The sequence below is a fragment of the Humulus lupulus genome, chromosome X (assembly GCF_963169125.1).
Source record: "Humulus lupulus chromosome X, drHumLupu1.1, whole genome shotgun sequence".
Lineage (NCBI taxonomy): Eukaryota > Viridiplantae > Streptophyta > Magnoliopsida > Rosales > Cannabaceae > Humulus > Humulus lupulus.
In genome coordinates this window covers 96615252-96639289 of record NC_084802.1, presented here as the reverse complement: position 1 = coordinate 96639289, position 24038 = coordinate 96615252, and the positions used below count along the sequence as shown (strand labels likewise).

The window sequence follows — 24038 nt, the reverse complement described above, 5'->3', positions numbered from 1 at the left end:
CATTTCCCTTTACCAACCAGGAACTTGCATGAACTCTTCCATCCAAACTTCCATTCATATAGCCACAATTTTGACATTGAAAAGGCTCCACACTAGGTTCAAAGCAAGACTCATATATATCTTCATATTCATAATATCTGCCTAGATCACCATCAAACTCACGTACTCTTCTTAGCAAACCAGGTATCACCATCTTTGACCTTTCACACATAGGGGGGTCAATCCATTGGAAATAGTTACAACCCCCATTCCACTGTTCACAAATAGTTTTCTTGAATTAATTTATTTCCAAGCTAATAATATATAAAGGAAAAAGAAGACAAAAAATATAAACTGGCTCACTTTCATCCTATAGCAAGATTTGAACTGTCTCCCTGGATTATCATCGGTCCATGATGTCCTCTCCACTGTTTCTGCCCCACAATCACAATGCTTACGACAAGCTTGAAATACACCTTGTGCCCTAGATCTCGACGACCTCATTTTGGCTCCACCTCGGTTTATTGATTCGCCCCAAGACACACTTGGGTCTTCCCCTTTCATCTCTTCTCTCTTCTTCTTCTTCTACAATGGAGATCTCTCGTGCATATGGTATTTAAGGATTTAAAGCTTTTTTTTTTTTTTTTCAATCAATAATTAAAAACTTACCTGGGCTAAATGATGTGTTTGGGTTTGTACACGCAATTGGCCACGTAAGCGTTTTTAACGCTGTTAGGGGTTAAGTAGTGACGGAGACACAGTTCATGTGGGTTTGGGTATATTCACCGCGAAAAATAAAGATTGGGTGTATAAGTGGAACAACATGAAAACATTGTGTATTTTCGCCGGTAAAAACTCTTAATTAAATTTTATTTAAGTTATAAAACGTATGATTTTATTATTTTTAAATAATTATCATTGTAAAATATCTCAAAAATATAATATTTTAATTGTTTAATTATTTATTATTTTTAAATAATTATTATTGTAAAATATATCAAAAATAACATATTTTAATTTTTTATTTTATTTAAATTTAAATATTTATAAACTACTATTAAATATAAAAATATTCTGTTAAATATAAAAATATTCCGTAAAAATTAATAAGAAGAGCTCAAATATTTGTGAAAAAACATATTTTATAATGCAAATTGTTTGGTTTTATCATTACGTAATAATAATAATAATAAAATCTGGTCTTAATTCAAAAAAAAAAAAAATTGACTTCTGGAGTGCCAGAAGAGTCGTGTATGTAGGAGCGACGACCTACTCAAAATGTTGGTACCGGGGGTGCACAACACCCAATCCAGCAGCAGTTGGGATGCAGAGGGACCAATATTACAATCATGGTCCCGGTCTTTAAAATAAAGCTATTCACCGTCAGATTAACATGACACTTTATCTTGTTTCTACGGTCCAGATTAGAATCAATATCTGCCAACACGTGGCGCGAAATGATTGCACACAAAAGAAAGCACATGATAAGCTGATGGGTGGCGGTCGATGCCCCTTGGGGATGCTAGAGTGTCGGCGAGCCACATTACACAGCCCTACCACAATCTTCCACGTGGCATCCACTAACGTCTACAGGTGTACCTACTGTGACCTTTTGAGTCGGATACTAGATATTAAAGCACTGAGCCCTCAACTTATTACATATTATAAAATATTAAAGAAATGGTCGTGTAGATGAATAAAATAATAAACCAATCAACACAATTTATTAATCAACACAATTAGATTAATAAATTTTTTTAATATAATGGTAGTTGCTATACTTAATTGGGAAATAAATAGCTGGCCCTGTTAGCTCAACACGTTTCTACTCCAATGGCTGGACTTTCTCTCTCCTCTCTCTCCCCAGCTTCACTTCCTCCTCATTGTCCATTACTGCACCGCCGAACTCGATTCTTTGCTCATTGTTCGACTATTCAAGCTGCTTCGTCTTCGTCTTCTGCTTTGACATTGAACCCTAAAGTCGTAGTGACCAGAGAGCATGGTAAAAATGGAAAGCTCATCAATGCTCTAGTAATTCTCTTACTCCTTTTTCATTTGCTCTTTTGTTATCGCAGTTGGATTTTTTTTTTCTTCCAGATTTTCGTTTTATGCGATTCTAGGACCATTGTTTGCAAGCTTTTCGATGATTAGGGTTTTCTATTCTGTGCTTTGGATCCAAAATGAATAAAAGCTTTGATAATACCGGTCTCTATATTGTATTGGAGTTGATTTTTTGGCATATGTTTACCTCGGTTCTTGCATGTGAAGTTTTCAGATTAGGTGTTTGATCAAATTGAGCTGAATGCGCATTCCCAGTGTTATTGTTTATCTGTTTAATTCCGTTTATCTATTTTTGTTTGCGTTTCTATGTACTTTTGCTGATTTTTTTTTTATTATTTTTTAAGGTGGGTGTGTATCTACATTCAAAGTTTTCTTACATTGTGCATTAGAGTCAGCCGAAGTAATGATGAATTACTTAATCATGATTTGAAGTTTTTCATTAAAATCTTAAGCCGCATTAATGTGTTGAAACCGTTGGAGGTTTTACTGTAAGGCACTATATTTTGTCATTTATTTGCTGAACCCGTCACCAGCTGCCCCTTTGCCACACTGGCATTTCATGTTTTTCAGCAACGCACGACTTATTTTTCCCCACCATCCTCTCTTGTTAGCAGCTATCTTTTTGAGAAAATTGTTTGTTTTATTGATATTCAGGTAATAGTTATGGAAGTTCTTTTTGATGAAAGTTAAGGAAAATTAGTTTGGCCGAAAGGGATTAATTACTTTGATTTGATATGAATTTTTAAGAAATCATCTTGAGACTGAGCTATTATTTAAATTCACTTTTATTTTTTCAAATTTTTATTTGTTTTTCTTTTTTTTGATCTTTTGCATTGGTGCAAAATGTCAGGTTATAATTGCAGAAACTCTGTTCATCCCGATTGAAAAATTTGAGCATTTGGTTTTAGTTGATTGGACTTTTCCAAATTATTCACTTCTTTTAATAAATGTTTTTGACTTGTAAAATTTTAAGATCCAATAATACAAATACATATCGAACGTTTGTAATTCCACCGTGATGGATAGCAAAGCTCTATAATTTGTAAAAATGTCAGAATACATGACTGGTGTCGAAAGCACCACTGATGTGGCTAAACTATAGAGGCAGTTGTCATATGGTTCCCCTGTCTGACATGTAGCGACATCATATTATTGCCATGTATGTTGACTGTGGTCGTGCCCTGCAGCTCGCTTTGTAATGTGGTATAGTTTAGTTCCTTTTCTATAACTGCCCATCAATGGTGTCATCTTTATTAGTATATGACATCGTGTATAAGCATGATAAGTTGACATGTAAATAAGTCTGCCTGTCATACTATATAGAAACCTTGTTGTTTGTGTGGTTAAATACACCCTGTAGTGATTATGAGAATTGCTCACATTGACTACAGGCTCAACATGGAATTAGCTGTTTGGAGCTTCCCCTCATTCAGCACACAAAGGGACCTGATTTGGATAGGCTTTCTGCTGTACTAAGTGGTAAGCTCTTCAGATTCATCTTTGCTTGATATATAGAGCAATATTTTTGGTAATTTCATTGTATGGGACATGATTGGAAGAGTTTTGGATTGATAATAGGTTCACATGATGGCTGCGTTCCTCTTATACACCATGTCAAGTAGTTATGTACGCATAGTATTTTCTTTTCTTTGGGGTAAACAAATCCCACCTAAAAGTTTCATAGCCAAAAAAAGATTGTTGTGCGTATACCTGATTTAACTCAAGCCATTGTTTTTTGGTCTGGAACATCCTGTCTATAAATATTTTTTTTATGAGATTGCACTTCAGACAGTTGAATGGTTGCATATGCTGGTTTTGCTATATCCTCATAAGTTTCTATCATTACACAGTCGTTGTTATGGTAGAATTCCTTTTCTGTTTCTTTGTAATGCATGGTCAGACTTTTAATTTATTATTTTGATAGGGTGCTAGTTGGAAACAAGTTCTCTTGTGAGTTGTTTCTATTTAATTACAAGCTCGTTAAATTTGGTACAATTGTTATACAAGAATTGCTTGCTGATTTTTTTTTTTTGGCTCTTGATGGTAGCAGATACAGCCTTTGACTGGATTGTCATAACTTCTCCTGAAGCTGGTTCAGTCTTTTTAGATGTATGGAAGTAAGGGTTAGAACTGGCTAGCTAGACACTTTCCATTATACATGCTTAATTTCTTTAGTTTTTTGTTTTCTCTGCTGCTTAAACATGTCTTGAACTGTGCTTTCTGCTTTTAAGTTTTGTATGCCCTCTCTTTATTCATGTATCGATTCAAGGTATCATGTTATTGTTATTTATTTATTTTTATGATTTATTACTCTGGTTCTTATCAATTGATAATCTTGACAATTGATAATCTTGACTTTGGATATGTTCCTTAGGGCTTCTGGAACCCCAAATGTGAAAGTAGCTGTTGTTGGGGCTGGTACAGCAAGCATTTTTTACGAAGTACTGCAATCATCAAAGCAATCTCTCAATGTTGCATTTATGCCTTCAAAAGGTACTTGTGTCATATGTGTCAGGCCTTTGTTGAGCACCTACATTGTGTCACCTGGTTCACTTGACTACTGTAAGATTGGAAATCTTATAATTATATTTGGAGTATTGCGGTTTCATTCCACTAAGCAGAAAGTTGCAATGTAATAACCTGTTAAAGTTGCAAAATTTTCCTTTCCTACTGGAATTTTTCATGACGAATTTGTTAATGTTTTCGTTCTTTTGCTAAACTATTTTCAAAGCATTACTGTCGGGTGCTTTAGTGGTTTCACTTCAAATTTGTCTTCTCTGGCCATTGTTTGGATTGCAAGCCACGAAATGAAAAGTTAAGGCCCCTGTTTGGCTTCTGATTTTGTGAAACTAATAGCTTTTTGTTATTTGTCAATCTTCAGCAACAGGGAAGGTTTTGGCTTCGGAGCTTCCCAAAAATGGCAACACAAAGTGCACTGTTTTATATCCTGCCTCATTAAAGGCCAGTCATGAGATAGGTTTGTGGAATTTTTCTGTATACTGTGGTTTTCTTTGTTCGTTCTATTTTTCTTGGCCTTTTTACAATCAAGTTAACGCAGCAAATCTGATTTTTTAATTTATTTATGAAGTCTGAATGGTCTAATTCTCATCCTTCATAGTTGATATGGTAGTTTTCAGCTACAGTACTGCTGAAATTCATGCAGTATGGAGTGTATAATTGTACTGATTGGATATTAACTAAATAATTTATATGTTAAATGAAAACATGCTCAAGGCATTTAATGAATGATTATAAGACCTCCAAGCGAGTAAATGAGATATGATTTATGTCAGAGGGTTTTTCACTCTCTCAGTTTTTTCATACTAAATGAAAGTAGACATTAAATCACGGAGAACATTTCCACTTGACGCTTTTGAAGCTTTTTTCATAAACATGAAACAGATACACATTGAGACAGCCTAGAGTACTAATGAAAGTTTTCTGTGAACAAAATTAGAAATTTCCTCTCCCTTGCCATTTTAAATGTATTTGCATTAAAGTTATGAGCATATTTTTAATTATTTATGCGTAACATATAATAGATATATTCTCTCTTTTGTTATTTATGTTGATAGTAAGAGTTTGCATTGAAGACAATCACATAGACTTGTAATTTCCTTTTCAATTGAAACTATTGATATAGTTCAATTTTAGCACTGGTTGGATTTCCCGTTGCTAGTACTAAGTCTAATTTGAATGCACTTATATTTTCAGAGGCAGGTCTTTCGAATCGTGGATTTGAAGTCACGAGGCTAAACACGTACACAACTGTATGCTACACCTTTGTTGGCTAGAGCAAACTTTATTCTCTTTGGGGTTTTCTTGAATACAATTCTTAACATCTTTTAATATCATTTACGTTTCTGGTTAAACTTATTATTATTATCTTGTCGTAGAAGTAAATCCCTTAGACGGGGAAGAATGTGTGATCTGTAACTTTGCTATTTATTTAAGTGAGCGCACGATTTCTAATAATTTCTTACAGGCACCTGTTCATGATGTTGACCAAATGGATTTAGAGGAGGCACTGTCAGCCCCTGTTGTCACAGTAGCTTCACCTTCTGCCATTCGGTAAGTCACCTGTCAAAATGTTATATTATGACATTTTCACTGGAGTTATTTTGTTTTTGAACAGCTTTTACATTATATTTAAAACAAATATTTGCTGCTATTTTACACAGAATACTATACTGCTTTAACTATTCGGTTAGCTATAAATATTTTCATTGCTTCGTGATGTAATGAAAATTTTGTGAGCCTCTCTCTCTCTCTTCCTTCTTTGAGGCAACTACAAGGGTCAACATGGGAATTTTTTACTTTTCGACTTAATATGCTCTTCAAGTTCTTTTAATATGCTCTGTTTTGCCATAGTGCCTGGGTCAATCTCATTCCAAAGCCTGATAAATGGAGCAATTCAGTTGCATGTATTGGTGAGACAACTGCTTCAGCGGCAAAAAAATTAGGCTTGAGAAATGTGTTCTATCCAACACATCCAGGTCTTGAAGGGTAATCGTTGTTTTTTTTAACCTTTCACTGGATTATCTGAGTGAGCTTTATATCCATATTGAGCACAGATCTGAGTAGCAGTTTCTTAGTTAATACCTTGATATTTGCTATGGAACATTTTGAGACTGCTTGCACCATGTTTTTGGCAGTACTTGTGCAAAAAGACAGAAATCAAATCCTATATTTTTAAAATTTCTTAACTTTTGAAAAATTTGATGAGATATTGAAGCGAATTTGTCATTGTCTAATACTGCTTTCTTAGTTATTGCCTGATACACTTTTCCATCAATTCATTTGGGACTTGGTTTGCAGCTGGGTGGATAAAATCCTAGAGGCACTGAGAGTGAATCACCACTAGGGGAATGACAACTTGTTAAGGTAGCTTGCCTTGTCCTTTCTGCTTTACTGAATAATTTTATTTTCTGTCCTTTCTAATGATGTTCTTTAGCTTTCTCACAGGTGTAGGCAGGCCTAGTAGTAGGACACCACTACATCTGTGCAAAAATTTGAAGTTTCTGCTCAAACAAGTTGCTGAACAGAGCCAGAAAGGTGCTGAATTTTATATTGCACTGGAGAGGTCGAATCTAGGAAGCATGTCTTCTTTATAAAATCATGAAGAGGTCATCTGGGTGATGCTGTGGATAAAATACCATTCTTTGTACCTGAGTTCCAGTAGTTCATTCATTTTTCAAAGCGAGTTTCTGAAACACCCATTACTTCTATGATTTCCATTAATTGATAATAATAAGGTAATAGTAATATAATGTAATTCATTTTCCAATCATATCATTGTATAATAAGAATGTACGTTTTAAGCTTACAATGGCAGTACATTTTGAGAAAATAAATTTTTTATTCTCCACATTGTTAGATTTCTCTCTTGACCTTATTACACAGGATTTTGTAAAAGTAGTACCACTGAGTCGGTAACACTTGTAATGGATACTCTCACAGTGAGAGAATAGTTATGTCTGTTATTGGAGATTGATTTTCTCAGGAGGGAGGAGGCTTCCCATGAAGGAAAGATGAGATCATGGTCAGTGCTCGTTCTGGTTGAGAGCTCGGAACCATATGGCCAGCCCCTCTTACCGTGGTAAGTGTCAATCCTTTGTACTCAATTACATAACCTCCGACCTATTCACAAGATGTGGAAAAATGGTGTTTTGAGATCCAGTTTTGACTTAAATGAAATGCCTATAGCGAAAAGAAAAAGATTTTTAGTTACAAATGAATCCTTCAGTATCGATCAAATATTATTACCTCATTGCTAGAATACCAGGGGCGCCAAGCTTTCACAACAGGCAAGTTTAACATGTTTATGGAGTATCTAGAGGATGCCACTGGTACTCGGCCATCAGTGTCCCCACTGCAGATTATTTAGTATATAATCATTTATTTTGTACGTGTCACACAACAGTACATTTGGCAACCTATTTGCTGCTAAATTTCAAAACATAATAGCAACAGTTTGTTATATAAATAATGCAATTATATCTATATATATATTTATATAAATGTTGTTTAAATGAGCTGGAAATAACAATGCTGAAATAAGACTCACCTGTATACCCAGACACTCATTCCACTTGCTATAAGTTGCTGTATTACTGGTAGAATGGTGGTAGGGCTGTCTGTCCAAGAAACGTCGCTATAGACCCAAAAAAGAAGCAGAAAGTAGTTACATTTATGATCTCTGGATCTTCTAACTGTTTGCCCGGATTTTGATTTTTGTTTTTAATGATAAATTAAGCTATTTATTATTTGATCTACAATTTTTGAATTGATTAGCAGTTAAATTTTCATATTGCGTGACACTGTTATATACATAGACGGCACGAATACCGTTCGAATGAGCCGTCCCGGTCAAATACTTAAATTTTTATAATTTTTAATATAATACATTTCTAAAAACTTTATAAATAAAAAAGATATATATATATATATATATATATATATAACAAGAAATCAAATTCATGTTAACCAAGTATGAATATATAGCTGCATTTATTCCTTCAAGGGACAAAAATGGCTATATGTATTTGATTAAAAATGTTAAAGCTTACCCGCAAGCTGTCCAGTTTGTTGGTTTAGCATGAAGAGCTGTTTGTACCTCCCCAAGATTCAGATAGGCTTCGACATAATTGTCGATACATGGATCAACATCATTGATCTAGAACATGCATGCACGTAGGGTAGTCAGCTTATTTGAGACTTGGTCTGTAGCTTTCTCTCCTATATCAAATAGCAACACGTTACAATATATATATATATATATATATATATATATATATTAACTACTTACGGAGTGCTTTGATGCTGATGAATGACACAATGGAGCATAGATGTTGTAAATGTCAATGTTTCCCAGCTCGCCATCTCCTTGACCTAAATATTGCTCACAGATACTGGAAAAATTACCCGTAACGAAGTCACAGTACTTCTGTATTCCTGCATGGGTTTCATCTGAGTTCAAGGCATGTGACCAATAATATTCGTATATACCTTGCTCACCAGTGTTATCATCGATCCAGGCATTCCCAATCTAAGAAGCCATTACAAATATATTAATTCGCCTCTGAAGTTTAAATTGATCAATCATATCACAACAAGAATTAAGACTATTAGAGGCGGGATGGTACGCCGCTAATAAGGGTAGGATCCGCCGATTAGCGGCGGGGCTCAATCATATATATGAACACTATTAATTAATGGTAGCTTACAGCGATGCCTTTGAGGTTGATTACGGTTTGATTTGTTACTTTGTTCTTTGAGAGAATGGTGTATGCGAGTTGAGGTACGTAATGACCAGCATAGCTCTCTCCGGTTATGTAGAAATCGCGGGTTTTGTATTCGGGAAATCTTTCTAGCCAGTTCACCAGAAAAGTGTACGAGTCCTCCGCCGTGCGTATGTCGCCGACGGTGTAATCGGATGATGTGTTGGAGTATGAAAATCCCACTCCGGCCGGGGACTCCATGAATATCACATTTGCCACTGCCAAGTTATATATTTTGTACCCCTTTATTAGTCTAATTGTTATTCTTGAATTTTTAACGGACTACGCTAGTGTATTGGATTAACTGAAAATGCTTATTAGTTACCCTTATTCCACGCATGCTCATTTAGGTATAGTGTCTTTCCGTCGCTATTGACCCCGAAAGGTCCCAATTCTTCCATGGCTCCATATCCAAAAGATGAGCATCCTGGTCCTGTACTCAAATGACATTTAATTGCAATTAAGCTTCCATTACCATTGTGAAATTTACGTACCTACATGTCTTTATATATCTATACACGTGTATACACCCATATATTTGAGTTCAATGATACAATCAAGAAGCAATCGTTAGCAGATGTCAACAGTGTATAAGCCTTTGTTTTGACTTCATTAAACCGCTGTTTTTTAAAGCTCTTGTTTTGTATCCCACCAAAAAAAAAGTATGTTAATTATATGATAATTGTTTCACCATAATAAGTTTCACCACAAAAATCTCTACTGTTTTCATTCATCAAGTCATCAATATAAACATATTACAAGCCAACATTACAACCCTCCAAGCCAGCGGAATTCCAGCCACTAATCACGCTCATAATTAAGCTAAGAATAGCGGGCGTCCTCCTAAGATAGAAGATATGATGCTATATTAACAATTATCATATATCCTAAATATAAGCTAAGAATAACTTAACGGCAATAACAATATTGATAATATCTCAATAATCTAAATAGCCCTGGGCGGAAATTCGTTGCAGTTGGGCACAAATTTTTTTTTGAAAAAAAAATATATATATATAATAGGCTAAAAAATTAATTAAGATTATAAAGAATATTTTTTTTATGAACATTAACTAAGAATAAATGACAATCATTTCTTAAAAAAAAGTACACAATGTCATAAAATCTTAGCATAACAAATCAAATTTTGAGCTACTAAGTTTATATAATTTGTATTCATAGACATTCCATACATACAATTACAAATATCAAATAAATATTATATCAATTTAAAATTAATTAAAAAAAATTAAAAACTATACTAGTACGAAACTTCAAAAGTCTCAAAGAATTACTTTTGTTTGGATAAAACCGAATAAGATGATTATATAGATGAGAATTAGAACAAATTTAACTCTAAAATCAATATGATATTTTATATTTCTCAATTTTTTAGTGCTAGTAATGTTTTTACAGAGAATTAAATATTAATTATAATCAATCGTAATAAATAAAGTCATGAGGTGGATGGTTAAGCAAACTGATTTTACCACAAAAGTTGAAATATTAGTTGGGTCTAATAATCTACAAAACTACTATTTTTTTTTGTTTTATAAAACAATTCAAATACTTATTTTTATTTACCCGTAGTTTGTCCTTAGCTAGCACCGCCCTGTGACAATAGCTCTCAAGTTGGAGCATGAAGTTCTCTAATGTATAACTTGCAAAGGAGGTACACAAATTGTGCGTTTCCCAAAGCTTTTATGAACTCGCGGGACAGTTGGGATCTATTATTAACTTTGATCTTATGTTGTTAAAAGACTAGATATTTTGAAAGATATATTAGTCATACGTAGGCTTAACTAGCGTACGTATCTAATTAAGCATGGTAAAACTTCACATATATCCTTCTATGATATAATTCTACACATTGTTTAATACAATTTTCTGTTTCAACTAGTATTGGCTAGAATTATACGACAGGGACTGGAATTAATGGAAAATTGATGTTGACGAGGGTATTAACAATACGTAGTGCTCAACAATACTTGGGAAGCTGGTAATATATAATTGGCCATGTTCAGACAACAAATTAATGGCTAAATCAATGAAGCAACTCAAAGGGGACTGATTAGACACATATAGTCTAGTCTGTTCAGCTAGTGAGTGGACCCTCATTCCGTCGCCCTTCGTTGACTACTACAACATATTATAATGCCCGTCCCATAATTATTAGCACTTGAATTTATGTATAGCACTCAAATGTACATCTATCTTAACCAGAAGCACTACTACTGATGGGTGTTTTTGAGACCCTTAGTAGAGTCTGATTGCCGAGAAATTCTTGCTCGAGGAAGCAACCCGTGGCCATGGAATATTTTTTTGGGGTGAGTTTTAATTTCTATTCGGTGCATGCTAGGTGGACCAATCCTAGGGATTCCGTGATCTCCCTAGCTAAAGAAAAAAATGCATGCATATACAAAACATATATGGATTGATAACGACATGAAATCAAACAATTAGAGTAGGGAACAATTTCTTCTAAGTCCATCCTGCTATGCAGAGAATTGGCTGGTTTTAGTGCAGTAGTGTTTGAGTTGAGCATAGCTGTATAATTATTTGAGAATGATAGCCCACATGTGTTAAAAGTGGGCAAGAAAATGAGTTTGTAATTATGAATTAATCTCCGTTGGTACGAGTCCATTTGGGGATAGAGTCCAAAAGTAAGCACTAGAGTCATACGAATGAGATTGGTCTTAGAGATAGAGCTAGAATTTATATATTTATTAAAATATAAAAATAATATTTTTATTGAAAAAAAGAGTTTTAGAGAATGATATATTTTAAATTTTTTGATAAAATTTTATGAAATACTCATAATTATTAATGATTAGATTTGAAAACTTAACAAAGTTTGAAAATTATATTTTAACATTTAAGAAATCAAAATCTTGGACAATGATCGTATAATAAATTAAAAAAAATTGTTATTTAACATTTTATAATTTATAATTATTTAAGTTTTGACTTAAATTTTTGTGATTATTTAGCATTTAACAATTAAAAATCTTTAATTTTAATTTTTGTCATTTTCAATCTTAATGTAGTTCAATAATTTTTCAAATAAATAAATAATAGTAAGTAATTTGAATGCAAATATTCAACCTAATACAAAATTTCCATGAATCCTTCAACTCTTAACCAAAAAATAAAATACAATATTTCTCTTAATCTTTTAGAAAAGCTTAACCAACTTACACAATTTTATTATTATTATTATAATCATATCAATCATACCTATCATGTCTACTATGCTGTGTTTATGCTAGTGCATATGTCGTGCCGCTCTTTTAGCGTTGACCTATTTTAATACTACCACAAGTCTTGTTCCCACTAGATTACAATCCTAGCTTCATCCTTGCATGGTGTACACGGGGATCCCAACAAATTGGTATTAGAGTCAGGTTCAATGGCTTAGAGTAGTAAGAAATACAAGAGAAAAAAGTTTGAAGTTGTTTCTTTACAAAATCTTGGTTCGCAAGTGGACATATAATATCAAGATTTGAGGTTGAGAACTTTGACTAGAAGAATGAATTTATGAAGGGAGTAGATAGATGATGACTCATCTAGGGAACTTGGGATGGCAGGAAAGATATGACTCAATTTAGCTAAGACAATGTGATCAATTATGTGACACTTTGAAGTATGGTAAGGCTAAGAGTTCGCTCATCTTGGAAGAACTCATGGGTGTTGTCTATTCAAAAGAGCTTAATCTCAAAGCCGATGGAAAGTTGTCCAATTCTTCGGTGAAAGATTGGATTTCTCAACATCAAAATGTGGGATGGTTTGGTCAAAGTTCTTAGTGAAGCAAGATTTGGATTTAAGGTATTTGATATCTCTAAAGAGTTTGACTTTGAAGGATTGTTCCTATAACTGGTAAAAGTTTAGATTTATTTGAAGGTTACAAAGGATTTTTTGGTGGTGATGGAAGGAATTTTATTACAGCAAGAGCTATATGCCCAAGGTTAAATGGTAGTGGGTGAAATTACCATTTCGAAGGTGGATGGCAAGACCAAGTTATGACGTCAAAGACTTGGTTATAGGAGCATGAAAGGATTGATAAAATTGAGTAAACAAGGGCAGTTTGGGGATGAAAAGATTGGTTCTCTTGAGTTTTCTGAAGATAAGGTTAATTAACTGAGGATATATAGGAATAGGAAATGCATTGTTAGTACAGACGTTGTGTTCAATGAATATATTTTTTATATATAAGACTAACATACAAGTACAAAAGAAAGAAGATTATTCTCGAAAATCCAGGTACAACAAATTAAAGCAAGGTGTACAAAAAAGAGATGCTGCAACTAAAAATTAGTCAGCCGACTGACGTGCCGTTTCATCAATGAGCACCAGAATAACCAACAAATTTTGATTTTGAGGATGGTTTTGAGGTTAAAACGACCTTTATGATTCAGATGGGGAGTTTTATAAATACCTTAGTTGATTAGATATTCTAGAGATAACATATATAACATATTTTAAAGTTTTTACAAGGCTTTGAGAGAGATTTGAGAATTCCTTCGAGATTCATTTTCAGGTTTGAGGGAGACCTTGTATATTGGGATTTGAGCAAATTGGAGAGTATTGAGGGTGTAATCTCTGGATTGTTTCTAGTGGATTTGGCTAGGCTTTGTCTCTCCCTTGTAATCGTTTGTGATCCAAACCAAGTATATAGTGTGGTCATTTGGTTTTTGCTGAGTTTAGTGTCTACGCAGTCAGACTCACTTAACTAAAAAATTGATTATTTTCAGAAAATAATTTTTAAAAAATAGTTACAAAAATAGAAAATTTTGAGAATAACAACAAATTATTTTTAATTGTTTTCAAAAAAAATTTGTCAAACTTTTTTAATTATTATTATTATCTCATATCACTGTTTCTCTGATTAATTTATATCTCATCATTTTATTTGTCGTCACTTTTGATCTTCTTATTTTCTCTCTCATCACTTATTATCTCATTATTTTTTCTCAACACTTCCTATATCTTCATTTTCTCTCTCCCCATTTTCTCAATCTCGCCATTTTCTCTCTTATTTTTTTTCTTGCATCAATTTATCTCTTCTCAATTTTTCTTGCTCAAAATTTCTCTCCTTATTTTTCATCACTTTTTCTTTCACATTACTTTATGTCATTATTTATTACAAACTTTTAAAAGAATTTTCTCTTTGTAAATATATTTATTAATTTTTATTTAAGATTTAAAAAAAATAAAACTAAAAAAATTATTTTTAGAAAACATTAACCAAACACCTGTTGTATTTTTAAAACTACAAAAACTGTTTTCTATTCTCATTTCTAAAAACAAAATTTTGAAAACAAAAAACAGAAAACAATGTCAAACAGACCCATGTTTCTCTAGTCTTACTGCGTGCGTGTGTGTGTGTACATACATGATGCTAGTACTATCACTACAAGAAAGTTGGGCAATCTCGTCCACCCAATCTTGGCGGGCCCATGTGTGTCCACCGAGATAGCCTCCAATCTCGGCGGTCACCCACAAGACCGCAGAGATTGACTTGGATATATGAAAAAAAAAAGCCTATCTCGACGAGCCTGTTAGACCCATCAAGATTGGGTATTTTTTTTTTGGAGGGGGGGGGGGACTATTGGGGCCGAGATAGGCCCCTGAAAATTCAAAACCCAACCCCAAATCAGTCCATCTCATTTTCCTATCATTTTTGTATTCTTTCCTTATCTTCTCTCCTCTTCTCCACTATCTTTTATTTATTTTTTCTTTTTTGGTCAAAAATTAAAAAAAAAAGATTTAATTTTTTAAATATTGTAAATTTTGTATTGTGTTGATTAAGATTTTTGTTGAAGAAATTTATATGTTAAATTGATTGTTGTGGTGTAATTTTCATTTGAAAGGTTTCCATTTTCTTAGTTTATTAGTTATGAAGATATGATTTTAGAAACTTTCTTTTTTGTAAAATGACGTTAATATCTTAAAAAATTATTGTTATATTTGTAGGTAAATTTGGATGGTGTTAAAGCTTGTTGATTGAAATGTATGATATCGCAAACACAAACTTTACAACATATTGATATATATATATATATATATATTACAAATGAGAAAGTTTAATGAATTGTATAGAAGAATTAGGATATGTGGAATTGTGTGTTGTAGAAAAATAATGATGAAATTTATTGTGTGATATCGTTTGATTGTTTCATTGATATGCTAAGTTGTGGATAGTATGTAGAAATAGATGAAACTCTGACCATTTTTTTTAAAAACTACTTATATGATTTTCACATACTTATTTCTAAAACTAATTCATTAATTTAAAAATTGGTCAGTAAGACCATATATATACTAACTTATAATAGTATTGGATTGTTTTAGGTGATTTTAGTTCTAGATGGATAGAGATTGGAAAGACCCAAAATATTATCTTTCGAAATATGTAAGTATTTAACATATCCTTATAATTTCAATTTTGAATTATCAAGAAGCTACTAATATATAGTTTCATATTGAATTTTATTTTTTAGTATCATGTATAGTTTTATATTGAGTATATGTCAACATGATTATTGTATAGACTTTCAGTTAGCCTAGTTTTTATAGGTTAACCACTAGCTATAGTTGTCAAACTTATTGTCATTTAATCCACAACATATATACACTTTCTACGAGCTTTTAGCTAATATTTATGTAGCATAATATTATAAGATAATAACTCTATTATTTTTCTATTTGATGTAAATATAGGATATAATCAATGGAATATAAGAGGGGGAGATAGAAAAAAAAAAACTTGCTCATATTCAATCTCGACGGGCTCCAACAGGCCCATCGAGATTGCCTCTATCTTGGCGGGCTAGGTCTATCGAGATTGCTCCACAAATGGTCGAAAAATGACCGCCCAATCTCGGCAGGCTAAAACCACGGAGATAGACTTTCGTTATCAATCTCGGCACTGAAATTCTCGCGGGTCTAGCCCGCCGAGAATGTACAATCTCAGCAGGCTCGACCCGTCGAGAAATTGCATTTTTTTAGTAGTGTATACTATTATTGTTGGGGATTAGGCTATAAATAACCTTTGGTTTGTGATACAACTCAAGACAAAAGATACAAGTAAATCAATCTTTGAGAATAATTAAACACAAATTACATAAACACAATAAGGTAAGAGTTTATAGTGGACCTTCCTTGAAGAACAAACCCTAAGAACATAAAATCACAAGCTATGATTTCATGTGAAACACAAAAGTTGCAAGGCTTGACACAAATTAAGATTTGTTGTCAAAAAATATCTATTCCTAGCCTTCTCTATGGAAATGCTTGAAGCTACAATAATGAAATGAGATTGTGATACACAAGCCTTGATACTTTATACAAGCCAAGCTTTCTTGATGAAGATCTAGGAGAAAACTACTAATCTTGGAGCTAGAGAGAGATAGAGAGTTCTTCTTTTAGAAAGAGAGAGAGGTGAGTGATCAATCCACCAATTAACTCATATAAACCCCTTAAATAGTATAGAACCCTCATTATGCTCAACCAATGAGATTAGAGCATTTAAATTTGAGTTTTTGAGGTTATTAATTGTACAGAATTTCCGTAACAGCCTAGGCAACACATCGCATGGTTCGTCTCAGCCAAGGGTTTCAAGCTTTTAGCGACGTGTTGCCTCCTAGGGTGCAACGTGTAACATGCTAGCCTTGAGGGCATGTTACAAGCTAGGTTGGTGCTTGGTCAGATGCTCACGCGAGGGTGCAGGCTGGTGAGCATGTTGATGCCTAGTTTGCACGACAATGACATTTTCGTAAATATATTCAATATTGCCCAGAAATGGACGGGACTTGGTAGGTTCCATATTGAAGGGTCAATGAACGCAATGGTGTGATCAAATTTGGGAGATTAGGAGAATTGGCAAGCTGAGAGCCAAACATGTCTCCCAAGCAAAAATCATATATGTTCTTGGTAGAGGGCTAAAAGCTCAGAAGGCTCTTTGTAAGGGGAACACCTGGTGTCAGCTCTCCACCACCCCCTGACACAAGTGTGTCAAGTGAGCTACTACTAGTTAGGAGGGCTAGTAGGGCGGGCATATGAGGACCACGAGGGGACTCATATGTCTCCATGAGTAGGAGTACTCATGGACATTACCGGGCCGCCCCGATAGTGCGTTGACGTATGCTGCCAGAGGTTTATGGGTATGATTCTCTTGGCTTGCTGGTATGCCGCTTGCATGGAATGTGACCCAAACCTCCGAGAGGCGTCGTGGAGTGCCATGGCCACAAGTTTTGACACGAGATGGCACGGGAAGTCATTCGTGGGACTTGATAGCATACAAGCATTGAAGAGTGCGCAATGCTTGAGAAGGACAAAGGTCCAGTGTATGCTACTAGTCTGACAGCTAGTCTCGAGGGCTTGCCAACATGCATGAAGGCATGATGCCTTGAGGATTGAACCATGGACGTATGGGAGTCCTTGGTCTGTGACGTAAGCTATTAGGATATAATCGAATGGGGCATGATGAGAGGTGTTGGCACATCAGCTTGGTGTTGGCTCTTGGCCATACATGCTACCTTGGCTTGCGAATGTCTGGGTGAGCATCGGTGTTGGGATTTTCCTTCCCATAGTGAGAACCTATTGACAGTGTGAGTGTCTTGGCTAGTTAGCCTTGATGAATGATTGCACTCATAAATGCTTGAGAGCATGACTCAGCGGGAGTTGTTCGAGAGACGGAAGTGTGTAGAGGTACACCGTTGCGCGAAAAATGTGCCCATTGTTATTCGAATGGTTGGAAGGCTAACCTTGGCTTAGAGGAGTCAAGGTGTCGCACGGGCATTTTCGCTATCAAAATGTTAGCCCATGACAGTTGGTATCAGAGCCAAGTTCATCTCAAGTGGGGGATGAACTTGGTTGTCCTATCCTAAAGGGGATGTAGGCGTGCAGAAGGACCAGAAGGTTTGGATGCTTAAACAGAAGTCGCTGAGATGTTTAGTCACCTAGAAAAGATCAGCAAGTTGAGACGAGATGAGACTTGGTTTTTCTTCTTCGTGGGAATACTGGACATCCTAAAGAGGGGGAAAGTTATGGTTGCTCCGAATCAAAGTTCAGTGATGCTTGAAAGACAACTACCATAGGCGATTGTGGAGAGGTGCTACATTGGAGTTGGGACTCGTTAACATGAGAAAGGGTTTGATCGAGTAGTCAAGGTTGTATGCTTGGTTCACTAGTTCAGGTTCGACTGAGTGACAGTGTAAGTCGCATGGGGTGCTGTTGTTGAAAAGGGAACTTGTACACAAGAGTGTGGAAGCATAATAGTGGTCGTCAAACGCTTGGTAGTCATGACAGTGGTTGAGAGTGGAGAACTTTGGGGAATAGATAAAGATGAACATGAAATGCTTCAGTTGCTACTTGTGTGCTATTAAAGAAAAATATCCCACATGGAATGTGTGTGGGTACATTCAACAATACATAAGAGCATGGGTAACTCCACTCATCACCAATTGGTTTTGAGATGGAACCTCATGCTTCTTACCATGCACCCCATTCTACTTCTAGACCACTTTCCACATTCTAACATGGTATCAAGAGCCAAAGACAACTCTAACGAGTATGTATTTGATCCAAATCCAAAACCGGTCCAAAAAGAGAGCCAAAGAGCCACTTGTGATTCTGGGATAGTGAGCCAAAATGAGTCAAAGAGCCACTTGTGATTGAGCCGTCCAAAATTTGTGAGAAAAAATAGCCACCATCTTGAGGGGGGATGTTAGAGAAAAATATTCCACATAGAAAGTGTATGTGTACATTCAACAATAAGAGCATGGGTTACTCCACTCATCACCAATTGGTTTTGAGATGGAACCTCATGCTTCTGACCATGTACCCCATTCTACTTCTAGACCACTTTCCAAATTCTAACATGTGCCAAATGGCATCACATGGAGACCAAGGTGGCAGTAGCCGCGGTTGTCAGAGGGCAGTCGTACTTGGAGGTGTTTGCATGTTATCTTGTTTCACCCAAGAAGGGAGGTGTCGAGACAATTGAGTGGGACTTGTTGTCTCACAGAGATGTTAGCTGGTGTGAGCAACACTGAGGCATCGTGGGAGATGTTGAGTTGTGGAATATATGCATCAAAGGATAGTAGGGCCGAGTAAACTGCGCGCAGTGGTCAAAATAGTACTAGAGTTTCTTGAGTGCTGGATGGCTGCGTCAAGGAAACTTAGTATTGCAAAAGGGCTTAAGGAGGCCAAGATATTGCTTGAGTATAAATGCGGGCTAGAGAGCCTTGCTATTGGGACTTAGAGACCATAGGATCCTAAAGAAGCTACCCGGAGGGGCGAGATGCTAGAATGGATCAGATGGACAGCTAAGTGGAGAGTGCACACATATGGGAATCAACAGTGGTGCTACATGAAGTAGTTGACTCAAGAGTCACATCTTGCAGGGTGCACTTCTAGATTTGTGTGTGCATGAAGAGTTGGGGTGGTCAAACGTTCTTGCGTGTGGGAAAGTTGTCAAGGACACCAACAATTGAAGTGGGGGAGAGACCTTCACGGTTCAAACATCCAAATAGCAGACCAATGTTCCATTACAAAAGCATCGGGATGAGTTATCATGAAGATCGTTAGTTGTTTAGGATGTAAAGTCAAGGAGACTCGGAGACAAAGACAAAGCCAGTTACCTAGGGTGAAAGTCGTCAAGACTCAGGTACTAAGGTAACATCAGTGCAACGTTTGCCTAAGGTGAAAGTCAGCAGGACTCAAGTACTTAGGCAACGTAGAGATGTCGAGGGGCAAAGAGTCAGAATGACCGAGGCATTAGTTCAACATCATCTTCAAAAGTGATAAACGGAATGAAGGATCGCACGAGAGAAAGCGATTAGCTTGCGAGCTATACCTTGAGAGGTACACCTCGAGAAGAGAAGTTATTCCCAAGTTGAAGTGGGGGAGCCCACTAATTCATATGTTCGAAGGGTCAGCGTACTTGTTAAGTTTTGGTGTGTGAATCTAGGGGGAAACACAACAATAGATGAGTTGTACAGTTCGAAGACATGCATGACTGATGCGAGTGGGTCTGGTGACCAAGTGAAGCTACAGATAGACAGTATGCATGGGCATAGGCTGAGACTAAGATTGGGCATGTTTTGCAGCATGTTATGGGACATGTTTAGTGTTTTATGGGGACACGTGTTTATGGGAACACAAGCCGAATGATTCAGAGAACATATGCCGAAGGGAGATAGCAGATTGGGCTTCAGACATCAAGGGTGAGGTAGAGTGCAGTCAAGTTGGTCAAGATTCAACAGGACATCTAGAGTTAGGCAATGTTGATTTGGGGGCAAAACTTGAGGCACGATGCTAAGAGTCAACATGAGCACGAGCCAAAAGGAAATGTAGTGGTTTCGAATGGTGTTAGATCATTGACCACATTGTAGAAGCTCAGAGGAGTAGTTATACTTATGGTCAAGAGTGGCCATTTCGCATCAAGCCATGGGTATGTAGTAAGGCCAGAGGGCCAAAAGCCTGAGAGACTACTTCGCAAAGTCTGTGTGCAAGGGTGCACTAGATAATGCATAAAGGCTACAGTTGGCACAAGTGCTGCACTCGAGAGAGACGCATCATAATTTTGACCCATGACAAGAGTGTTAGGTTTGAGTTTGCCATGGAGTTGGCTTACAACATGTCCAAAGGGACTTTTCTAAGAGAGACATGTCTTCAGATGAAGGATGTTTCGTAGGTGCCATTGGGAACGATTGGTTTGCGAAACTCACCCTGAGGGGTGCACCTTAAATTTTTCCTTGTCAATAGGAGTTTGCATTGGACAGTTGGCGGGGAAGCTTCATTCAGAGGATGTGTTGGCTTCGGGGTCAATGTTGCAAGGGCTACTTGGTTGACTGGAGGGACGTCGTGATGGACTCGGAGGAGTTCATGTGTGCAAGGAGTATTCAAGTATAGAGGCACTACTTCATGGGATAATTCTGAATAGCGACGGTTGCATGGGGTCTTTGATCGAGTCCAAGGGTGGACGTGGGAGATCATCACCAAGTGGGTGGTTCTACAGTGGTAGAGGGACTAGTGCAGACTTAAGATTCAGAAGAAGCATGGAGTGAGCTTAGGAGTCGAGGCAGGAAGATTGGCCAGCAGTCTGTCGATGAGGGCATTGACAATTGAAGTGGGGGAGAGTGTAACATGCCAGCCTTGAAGGCATGTTACAAGGTAGGTTGGTGCTAGGTCAGGTGCGCATGTGAGGGTGCAGGCTGGTGAGTATGTTGATACCTAGTTTGTACGATAGTGACATTTTCGTAAATATCTTCAACATTGCCCGGAAATGGACGGGACTTGGTAGGTTCCATATTGAAGGGTCAATGAACGCAATGGTGCAATCGGATTTGGGAGATTCGGAGAATTGGCGAGCTCAGAGCCAAATATGTCTCCCAATCAAAAATCATATATGTTCCTGGTAGAAGGCTAAAAGCTCAGAAGGCACTTTGTAGGGAGAGCACCTGGTGTTAGCTCTCCTCCACCCCCTGGCGCATGTGCATCAAGTGACCTACTACTAGTTAGGAGGGCTAGAAGGGAGGGCATATGAGGACCACGAGGGGACTCATATGTCTCCATGAGTAGGAGTACTCATGGACATTATTGAGCTACCCCGGTAGTGCGTTGAAGTGTGTTGTTAGAGGTTTATGGGTATGGTTCTTTTGGCTTGCCGGTATGCTGCTTGCATGGAACGTGACCCAAACCTCTGAGAGACGTCTTAGCGTGCCATGGCCACGAGTCTTGACATGAGATGACACGGGAAGTCATTTGTGGGACTTACTAGCATATAGGCATTGAAGAGTACGCAATGCTTGACAGAGGTCCAGTGTATGCTACTAGTCTGGCAGCTAGTCTCGAGGGCCTACCAACATGCGTGAAGGCATAGTGCCTTGAGGAATGGACCATGGACGTATGGGAGTCCTTGGTCTGTGACGTGAGCTATTCAGATAATATCGAATGGGGCATGATAAGAGGTGTTGACACGTCAGCTTGGTGTTGGCTCTTGGTCACACATGCTACCTTGGCTTGCGAATGTCTGGGTGAGCATCAATGTTGGGATTTTCCTTGCCATAGTGAGAACCTATGGACATTGTGAGTGTCTTGGCTAGATAGCCTTGATGCATGGTTGCACTCATAGATGCTTGTGAGCATCACTCAGCGGGAGTTGTTCGAGAGACGGAAGTGCGCAGAGGCACACGGTAGCGCGAAAAATGTGCCCATTGTTATTCGAATGGTTGGGAGCTTGAACTTGGCTCAGAGAAGTCAAGGTGCCGCACGGGCATTTCTGCTGTCAAAATGTCAGCCCGTGACACAACGCATCGCCAGCGCCTCTATTTTGGCACTCCAAGACTTGTCTTAAAACACCTCCAAATGCTCCCAAACTTCTTGGGTACTCTTATATACTCAAAATAAATATTTTGGACCCAAAAAAGTTGATTTATAAATGCCTATACTGAAAGTCAACTTTCACATGTTGACTTTTGTGATATCGTTATTGTTTTAGTACCTCTTCGTGCTTAAACAATGTCACAATGTATTTAACCAATCTTAAGAGTTATAAGCCTACTAATTATGCAGATATTATATATATGTATAATATATGTATGACGACTATTTATATACAAACATATCTATCATATATATAGGGGGCGACTATAATGCATCTACTTTTTTAATAATACCGGTGCATCATTTTTCTATTTCGGCACCTGAGATATAATCCAAATTTTTTTATATGACGGTGTACATTGTAGCTATCTAGAACTTCCTATAAATTTTCAAGAAATTTCGAATAAATTATGGTACCGAAAACAGGGTTCAAACAACTTATTGCACGCATTCTTATTTTTGATACTGTAAATTATTTAGAATTTCTTGAAAATTTACAGAGTGTCTTAAATGATTACAATGTACACTGTCATATAAAAAAAATTAGAAAAAAAATTATCGAGATGTTTAAAACACATGCACGAGTGTTGTCAAAATATACAGGAGATGCACGCTCGCTATATTATGTGTGTGAAGGTATATATGTCCATAATAGTAACACGGCGTGTGAGAGAACAAAATATGTGATATTGTAACATATTATTTACCTCCATTTAACCACAGCACTAAGGGTTTGGACGAAGAATCCTGAGGTGACTCAACGAAGTAATAGAACAAGGCTCTGCCAGCTTGGGAGTCCACCGTAACATAGCCCGAGTACTGATCAAAATCAACTCCTTGCTGAGGCTGTCCTGGCAAACCCTCGATCTTGTCCAAATCCTTTTGACCCTCCTGCTTTCCAACATAAACAGGAGTATAAAATTGGTTCTTATTCAAATGATCACCCCACGAAGAAGTGGTACGAGGAGGAGTCCCGTTTCGAGATCTCCGAGACTTGATCAATAACTTGTCGAGGTTGTCAATTTGGCTGGCTTCGCACGTGTGGTAGCTGTGAAAAGAAACCAAAATTTGGTTGCAAGAGAAGAGAAGAAGCAGCCATGTGAGCTGCGTACGCTTCATTGTCAATACTCTTTTGTATATAATACCGTAGCTTTAGAAATTTAGAGTTCGATCTATACACATGTATGTATGTGTGTAGTAATTGCCTTGGGTCGAGTAGTACTGCATATATATATATATATATATATATTGTAGAGAGAGCTAGCTGGCTTTTTATAATTGGTATTTTATATGAAAATTTTCAAAACAACATTACGTTAAAAACATAGC

General features: G+C 36.6%; 2 protein-coding genes across 4 annotated transcripts; one reads left to right on the top strand and one right to left on the bottom strand.

Moving 5' to 3' along the window:
* The first annotated feature begins 1754 nt into the window (after positions 1-1754).
* LOC133806093 (uroporphyrinogen-III synthase, chloroplastic) lies at positions 1755-7408 on the top strand. Of its 3 annotated transcripts, none has more exons than XM_062244228.1 (10): positions 1755-2010; positions 3432-3519; positions 4088-4157; positions 4415-4533; positions 4922-5017; positions 5755-5810; positions 6026-6111; positions 6412-6546; positions 6859-6924; positions 6995-7408. In XM_062244228.1, exons 1-9 carry the CDS (start codon positions 1813-1815, stop codon positions 6902-6904), a joined length of 894 nt encoding a protein of 297 aa, XP_062100212.1. In that variant the 5' UTR covers positions 1755-1812; the 3' UTR covers positions 6905-6924; positions 6995-7408. The 3 variants fall into 3 exon arrangements, with proteins under 3 accessions (XP_062100212.1, XP_062100211.1, XP_062100213.1); XM_062244227.1 differs by having other exon boundaries at positions 1758-2010; positions 7006-7408; XM_062244229.1 differs by having other exon boundaries at positions 1764-2010; positions 4091-4157; positions 7006-7408.
* LOC133806092 (serine carboxypeptidase 1-like) lies at positions 7308-23828 on the bottom strand. Its single transcript, XM_062244226.1, has 8 exons — positions 23417-23828; positions 9646-9753; positions 9267-9538; positions 8849-9088; positions 8610-8716; positions 8108-8194; positions 7807-7912; positions 7308-7680 (listed from the first exon to the last, which is right to left on the bottom strand). Exons 1-8 carry the CDS (start codon positions 23826-23828, stop codon positions 7540-7542), a joined length of 1473 nt encoding a protein of 490 aa, XP_062100210.1. The 3' UTR covers positions 7308-7539.
* Positions 23829-24038: the final 210 nt, after the last annotated feature.